General features: G+C 39.8%; 2 protein-coding genes across 2 annotated transcripts in view; one reads left to right on the top strand and one right to left on the bottom strand.

The window, feature by feature from the left end:
• NPF (neuropeptide F) overlaps nt 1-8,580 on the bottom strand; it is a 28,461-nt gene that overhangs the window by 13,039 nt on the left and 6,842 nt on the right. Inside the window, exon 2 of the mRNA XM_011508253.1 lies at nt 5,219-5,347. Coding sequence (XP_011506555.1) covers nt 5,219-5,347 — 129 coding nt within the window. The remainder of the gene's footprint in view (nt 1-5,218; nt 5,348-8,580) is intronic.
• Np (serine protease notopleural) overlaps nt 5,406-8,580 on the top strand; it is a 26,885-nt gene continuing 23,710 nt past the window's right edge. Inside the window, exon 1 of the mRNA XM_011502766.1 lies at nt 5,406-5,729. The gene's annotated coding sequence lies outside the window, so the exon portion shown is untranslated. The remainder of the gene's footprint in view (nt 5,730-8,580) is intronic.

The raw sequence follows: 8,580 nt of genomic DNA, 5'->3' as shown, positions 1-8,580 counted from the left end.
TTTCTTTCCTATTTCTTTCTTTCGTTTTAAATGAATAATTTTAATAATGCATTCCTGTGTTTATTAAACAACAAAGAAAATTTGTTTCATAAAATTTAATTTCTTTTTCAAAAACAATTTTTTTCGCTCTCTACTGTTGTTTCAATTATTGAAATGAGAGACACACACACACACACACATATATATATATATATATATATCAGTTTATAAATTATCTAAATTTAAAATTTATGTGATTATTTAACAAACGCGCATAGAAATTCGTAGATAAAGCTTTTACTCTCTTTTAGTATGCGGTCAGCTTTTAAAAAAATTTGCAAGGACACAAATAATCGTGGGGTGATCTTTAATCAGCGAGAGTCGATGGTATTTGCCATTTGAATAGACATTGATGCATTTTTATGCACATATATACATAAATATATTAGCTTGATATTATAATTTTCTTATACGTAAGATCACGAGTTTAGTTAGAGTAAACGTATAATTGGAGCGATCGGTAAATAAATTTATCAAAATATCTTTTTTCGTAAAAGCTCCTACTACCGTTATAGATTAATAGGTAATAATTGCTCGAGTCTATGCATAGTTTTATAATAGAGCAGTGCGTAAATTACTATTTACCTTTATCGAATTCATAAATAGTATACCACCAGTACTTCCTAATCCGCCAAATGTTAAATTGCATTCATGCGAGCACCTTTTGTATAATTTTATAAAGATATAAAAGTTAAAAGCCTTGCACGATAAGAAATATGTAATATACTTAACACTTTGCTGCTCAAGATAAGACTCTTGCACATGTTCTCTTTGGCTTGCAATTGCTATGACTTCTTTTAACCTTATTGTTAATCTCTTGTTTTATGATTATTTTCAATAACATAGTCTATTTAATTATCAATATATTTTTAAAACATATCATACTTTTTTCTTTCTTTCTTCTTTTTTTTTTTTTTAATTTGCTAATTATTTATCAGCGCGATAGCACAGCGTTTTTAATGTAGTAATTATTTTTTAATTTAATTGTAAATAACGAAGCATAAAAGAAATACTTTTTCAGTTAAAATTTTGCCTCCTATTCGTATAATATTTACAAAATATGATATTATGCACGATAGAGAATTAAAAATACAAAATACATAATAATTCATAAATATTGCATAAGTAATCGTGTATATAATTTTATAAATCATCCCGTCAATTGTATTTATTTATATATATATATATATATATATATATATACTTATGATTATTAGATATTAATAATTTTTTATGACAATAATTTAATCAATTTAAACAACTAAATAAGATACGTAGATATTATGGCTAAAGTATATTACTTTAACTCGTGGTTAATCATAAAACACTAATAATGGATATTGACAATTGATATACTGTTTAACTATCTGCAAAATATTTATAAAATATTAGCGAAAGAGCCAATGGTAATAGAAATTTGTTTGAGTAAGCATTTACATATACGGGTTTGAAAAGTTTTTGCTGAATAATTTTGAAGTATTTAGGAGACATTAGGAGAAATAATTAATTGGATGATGTGTATTACGAGAGAGAAGAAAGGACGTTTTTATAAGTTTCGGGATTATTTATATTCGTGTATTATTATTATTATAATATTAGCATATTATATAGAGCGATAAAAATTTTTTTTTTTAATTAAACATTGAAATTTAAGGTAGTTATGGACAAAACAATATCATTAATAAAGAGAAAATGAAAGAAAATATGATTTTGGCTTTTGAAATTAAATTTAATATAAAATGACTTTCTTTCAAATGATTGTTCTCCCTAAAGTATAAATTTATTTGAAATTCCAGTGTCAATTGTCATCAATCGTAGCGATAATAATTGGCCATTTATTATGCAATTAAAAAAATGTAAATATTAACAATATAAAAATCGTTAAAGCGATATATACTTTTATAAATGAGAAGAAGAGCATAATAAATTTCTAAATTGGCCCCTTCGCATAACTTGCCACAAAAATGTTTACAACCAATAATGCATTTCAAGCTTTTGTACGTTTACGATGCAAACCAGAGTGTCCAATTATATAAACATCGATGATTCAAGCTCTAAGTATTTCGTGTAAAATGCCATGCCAATTCGTTAATGAGAAGCTCATCGATTCCGCTCATCCATATCGTTTTTCAGAGCACTTGGCGTTCAGAGCACTAATGTACTTGTTCCTTTTTTCCTGGCTAACCGAGTAATCGCGCATTCTCACGCATTAATTTAACAATACATAAATATTTCGCTAAATCTGAGACGTTCGTGAAATATCATTGAAACACGCGCGGCTGTTATTATAATTGTTTAGCAGTTCGATATTCCTCGATCGCTAACATCTTTCTAACTCTGAAATAAATCGATCGCCCACCACATATCGTTCCTTATTATTTCCCCATTAAAGCCAGCAATTAATTGCAAGTAATTGCACTGGTATAGTCGCCGATGCCGTGTTCGAATGCTTGAAATTGACTTTTCTCTAAATTATCTCAAGCCTCGCCTCGAGTACGGTAAAGTCCTTGTTAATTAATGTAATCTGACGCACGCGCCATCCATGCTCATCCAAAGAAGAAAACAAAAAACAAACAGCAATAAAACAAGAAAACAAGAAAACAAAATAATGATTAAAGCATTTGTAAAGCGTACGGGGATTAATGCACCGGACGTAACTGTACCGACGCACTCTTTCACATAATGCGATAATGTATTCCAGGTAGTCCGTGCGCGGGAGAAAGCTCGCCGGCTTAATACGAGAGCGACTAAGCCGCGTGCGTAGCCTTCGAAATTTACAGCTGCGCCGATGCCCCAGGCCATTCATTCGGCGCATATTCTTAATATCGGCATTGCCAGTGCCACGGTACCGCCGACGACGTAGGGCCCGACGCACGACAACAGCTAGCCTAATCTAACTCCCCCGGGGCTCCGTGACTTTTGCACGCGCGGTCGCACGTGCTTACTTCAATCGAGCCTCGATCGTCGCAATGTCGTCGCAATGTCGTCGAAATGTCGTCAATGTCGCTTGCTCAACCGTTATTCCATCTGCCCTTCGTTTAATCATTCTCATCCGCGACAGTGAAGTCGCTTAGGAGCCGAGTTTTACTCGTACTCACCGATGCGCGCTACGTTTTTTTATTCGACGTGGGGACAGTCTTTATTCGCTCTCTTTATTTATACGGCGTTATTATCGTAGTTTTGTTTTGTTTTGTTTTTGTTTGTTTTTTTGTTTGTTTGTTTGTTTTGTTTTGTTTTGTTTTGGCTACGATTGGATTTCGCGGCGAGTGGCGACGTGAAAGAGCGATTTTATAGGAGTGCGTAATTATGGGGCGGGGGGCGGTGAGGATGTTGTTGGGGACGGGGGATGGGGGTGGGGGAGATAAGCTGTAAAAATGTACAGTCGTCTTTTTTTCTTTTTTCCAGCACCGTGACGAATGATTTCTTGGTGGGGTGCTTTGTATGTACAATTTTAAGACACTTTGACTTTACATATCTAACTTCCGGATAATCCGCGACGGCAATTGTTCACGCGCTAACAATGCAATCGTAAATAGACTATTAATATTGGAAAATTTTTAATATCTCGTATTATCGATGTTGTATCTGGAACGATGGTGGATGTAAGATGTAATTAAGTGGTACGTAATGTAGGATGTACATTATTTTTATAGACGCATAAATATTTGCCATTCATTTAGTTAAAAATTTAATGAAATATTTCGATTAAAAAAACTACAGATTTATCATTATCAAATACAACGAGCGATGGTATATTAAATAAAATGAGAATAATAAGAGTAAAGTATTAAAATAACGAGATAATACAGGCATTAGGTATTATAATTGAATTAGCTATTTATCCAATAAAATGATTGTTAATTTAATGAGAGATAGCAAAAGTTTGATCGAAAAATCATTTTCTGATCAACTCATTTGCATGCAATGATTTTCCAACGCAATTATTGACGAACTTTAGAATTAAAAGCTTAAGAGTGCACCAATCCTTTATATATATCCTCGTTAGACATAATTTATTTGGGAAATTATGACTTAAGCCAATGGATGACGAAAAGCGATGGAATTAACTGTTTTAGCGTATGGAATTTTTCACTTACGATTATATTTCAGTTAAATATTCGAGTTGAATTTTTATGTATTATCGCAATTGTTTGATCGATGAACGCGAATGGTTTAATCATTGAAATGATCTTAGCAAATCGTCTCAAGCGATACTTTAATTATCTAATTGGCCTAACGATCTCAAAGCACTTTGTGCCCTACCGAATTTGAAAATGATCGATCGTCGATATAAACTCTGATAATCACTATAAAATATTTCCTAATTTTGTTTTTACTCCTTTAGTCCGCTGTGTGCATTCGCCTACGCTTTCACAATAAAATTCTTAGCTCGAGCTGTTAAATGCCGAAAGAATCCGTTGCTCGAATAATTTCATTTGCCAACGTTTGCAATATTATTATTATCGACATAAAGTCCGTAAATACTAGAATAGCGTACTACTCAAGATGCGCGATACTCTCGTAAAAGCGCATCTCGAGCGGAGAAGGCGTTCCCGTGACCCAAGCCTGGGATCACTTTTCGCGGTCTCGCATCTACCAAAGAAGAAGAAGAAGAAGAAGAAGAAGAAGAAGAAGAAGAAGAAGAAGACGAATATGAAGACGAAGAAGAAGAAGAAGAAGACGAATATGAAGACGAATATGAAGACGAATATGAAGAAGAATAAGAAGACGAATACGAAGACGAATATGAAGACGAATATGAAGAAGAAGAAGAAGAAGAAGAAGACTCGCGGAAGCAAAGTGGCCATCAGTGATAAGGAGACGAGGAGTCGACTGCGCAGCTTGATCGGATCGACTCCTATCGGCCGGTAATCGCGAGGAGTCACGGGGGCCCTGAGATTTCGGGGGCGGTCGCGCAGCCCCGGCGGGCCTTACCCGCAACGGATACGCCTCTGCTCCGTGGCTCGGTCGGTATCGCAATCGGGAGCCAGGGCGCGGCGTGGGCGCCCGCCCGTAAAGGGATTCCGCAAAGGTAAACAGGGCAGCGGAGGCTGGGGCAAGGAGGTAGCGGTGGAAAAAGTCGGTGCCGGCAGGCCGGGGCGGGAGGGAAAGCCAGTGCGGCAGCCTTTGGGGCCCGTAGTAGGGGAAGCCGGGAGAACGGTCATTGCCACCACCTCACCTCGGCGGCGCTCCTCCTCCTGGTCGGCGCGCACTAAAGTCGCGCGTAGTTTCCGAAAGCACGTTGGCCAAGAGCGTGGAATGCCGTCGGTGCGGCTGCTCTTGGCAGTCTAGATCGCCAGCCGAGGTACTGAAAGAGATAGAGAGAGAGAGAGAGTAAGTGACAGAGATAGTAAGAGAGAGAGAGAGAGAGAGAGAGAGAGAGAGCACGTGAAAGGAGGGGAGGAAGGGAGGAAGGATACGGTGAGATGCGCCGCGAGTATCCCGCTGTCAATACAGGGACTCGAGCACCATCGAGGCCAGAGTGAGAGACGCGCGGCTGCTAGTCGCGGTTTACCCTCCTCGTCGCACCCTCGCGCCGTTTCGTATTTCCCGCGGCAAGGGGCCACGTGGGAGGCACCAGGTGCGCCGCGGACTTCGACGGCTCGATCACCAGGATGAGCATCCTGGGCTACGAGAGCTGAGGACCAGCCGGATCGCTACACCCCGCCGATCAGCTCCCGAGCGTCGAGGTGAGTTTGCTCATCGAGTCCTTTAGCGGGTCGAAGGACCGCTTGGTCGCACTTGCCGTCTATTCCTCGTTTAAATTGCGAACGAACGCTTTACGGCTCGTGCTTTGCAAGCTCTCGTATTCCCCATCCTCGTTCCATCCCCCGGCCCCCGCTCCCACACGGAATTTCGCTCGACGAGCTTCGAGTGTCGACGCGCCTTTATCCCTGTCATTTATTTCGTGCACTGCTGCGTTGCTCTAATCGAGTATCTCGGATGATACGTAGTAAAGGACATGTTTTTCACCGTCCTCCCGCTACTTACTTGGGCTCGTAATAACAAGGGCCGCTACTCGCGCAATTAACAATTTACTCTCGCTTTATTGATTCGGCAAAATAAGAATGTACGCCTCGCGTCGTTTTAACGCGGTGCTTTAAAAATGCTTCGATTGTATGTAATTTAAGTACTCTTGAAGTTTTTGTGCATCAATGAAAATTGATAGCTTAAATACGCTTATTATTAACGATCCTTATATTATTAACAATTATTCGTGCGGCTACGTGTATCCGACCAATAACCATTGAACATTACCAAACATTACCAACATTACAATCACATTGTCGATTATGTAACTTTATTTATAGCAACTAATTCCAATTTATTTATCAACTGCTATTAAATATTTACCGAACTTTGATTTATCGAATGCCACGTCGTTGATTCGCAAAATCTTTTTCGATTAACATGCTGCACTAAATTATCCATAAGCATCATCATCTTATCTGAATTATGAAAAAATCCAATAAATACGTTAACAATCGCTAAAGTGAGCAAGTCGATCGACTATTCTTCATCTTTCTCCTCGTTTGACTTCAAATAAATTATCGATAAACTTCATATCGACATTGCTGAATTATAAGCGCGGATCGATTAATAATTTGCTGCGGTTTAAATTTTAAATTTCATTCCTTATGTTACGATGGCTAATTCGTTGCCACGGCGTCCCGCGACTCGCACAATCTTTCCATAAACTTCTTACAAAAAGCTATTAGCTATTTTGAGAAAATTTCTCTTAATGCAATGCGACAATTGTCACATTAAAGTCTATGAAATTCTCGAAAAGTCAGCTCTCGCCTTAGCTTTTGCTTTCTACAAAAAATTAGCGATCGACGGAGCTTCAGCAGACTCGCAATAAGACAATTTAAACAAGAATTTGGAAGTTTGGCTTTGCATTATAAATGCATTCACGACAACGCGAAAAACTTTAAAGAATCTTATCTGGTAACTAGTCGTGTTGTATGTTGCATACGATGTCCCCTGGAGGGTAAGTGATTTCTTCTTTTTATGTTTCAAAGAATTTTTAGTCTCTTCTCGGCTACAGCCAATTATTACGGTATAACCCGACATCTTCCTCACCCAGCCAATCCTCGATCATTAAATATGACTTTCGCTCAATTTTGCCGTATATCCCAATGTCGTTTAGTCTTCAAAGTCAAATGTCACGCCCATCGTACAACGATTCCCAATTAACATAGAGCGACTGCGAAATCGCAGTTGCTTAGTCGCAACCATAGGGCCCAATTAGAGTCCAGAGTCACCCTCTCATCCAAGTTGATCGTAGGCCCGTGCAAAAAAAGCGCTGCCCCCTGATCTAGCGCATAGTAGGATAAAGGGCAGGGGCCTTTGGCCTTTAGCCTCTCGTCGAAAAGCCGTGAAAAACGAAAGGACCCGGCTCGGCATTAATGATGGCTAGCCGAGACTACGTAATACCGGGTGTGAAGTACGGGAAATGAATTTTCCCTTCGTGCTCGAGCGAAGACGAAAACGTCGTCTCGAAACGAACGTGCTCGAAGGCCCGCCCATACGTACGTAAGATATACAAAGAGAGAGAGAGAGAGAGAGAGAGAGAGAGAGAGAGAGAGAGAGATGAGAGATGTGAGAGATGAGAGATGAGAGAAGAGAGAGATGAGAGAGATGAGAGAAGAGAGAGATGAGAGAGAAGAGAGATGTGAGAGATGAGAGATGAGAGAAGAGAGAGAAGAGAGATGTGAGAGATGAGAGAGAGAGAGAGAGAGAGAGAGAGAGAGGCGAGCACCTAGTTTTTCGCAGCTGGGTTGTAAGGTCTTTGGCGCCGCTTGTGCGTGATCTCACGAGCCGCCGGTGTACCGTAAACGTATCGCGTAAAGCGGAAAGTTTGTGTGTCGGGCTTAACTCGTACGATCCAGCAAGGAGTAGCGGTACTTACGAAACGACGGCGCACACCTCATCGCCTCGTCCCTGTCGTACACGTCGAATCGACTTTCACGGATTGAACGAGGCGACCCGATCGCCTGCCGCGCAACAGTCTCATCTACTTCCTACCTTACGTCCTTTATTAGCGCTGCTCGCGCCGCGAAATTCAATATCGCCGAGCTCACGGCCAATGCCCTACTATTCGCCGATCCGCGTAAATGACCTTACGGCTCGATAAGTCGTCCTGCGAGCCTCGCGCCACTCAACTTGTACTTGTGCGCGTATCTCGGGGCACTACTATTGTTCGCCTTGCACGTCCTTCGAAAATACGCGGTGCTGCCTCTTCGCCGCCACTGAATTAATCCTTCGTGTGTAAAAGCGAGAGCCGCACACGGGATCATCAAAGAGGCCTTCCAGTGAGTCGTATTTAGCGCACTTTTCATCTCTTTTTTTGCATCTTCTTCTTCTTCTTCTTCATCTTCCTATTCTTCTTCTTCTTCATCTTCGTCCTCGTTTTCTCCTGTCTCTTTCTCTTTCGTTTATTATTCAAATAAATTCCTCTTCTCAACGTAACAATACAGGCTTTAGAGCTTTCTAATTGCCGCATTGGTATTCGTAATAGCTCTTTAAGCTCGTCGTGTA

This window comes from Ceratosolen solmsi, unplaced genomic scaffold, assembly GCF_000503995.2.
Source record: "Ceratosolen solmsi marchali unplaced genomic scaffold, CerSol_1.0 scaffold10, whole genome shotgun sequence".
Classification (NCBI taxonomy): Eukaryota; Metazoa; Arthropoda; class Insecta; order Hymenoptera; family Agaonidae; genus Ceratosolen; species Ceratosolen solmsi.
This window is presented reverse-complemented; position numbering and strand designations above follow the sequence as displayed.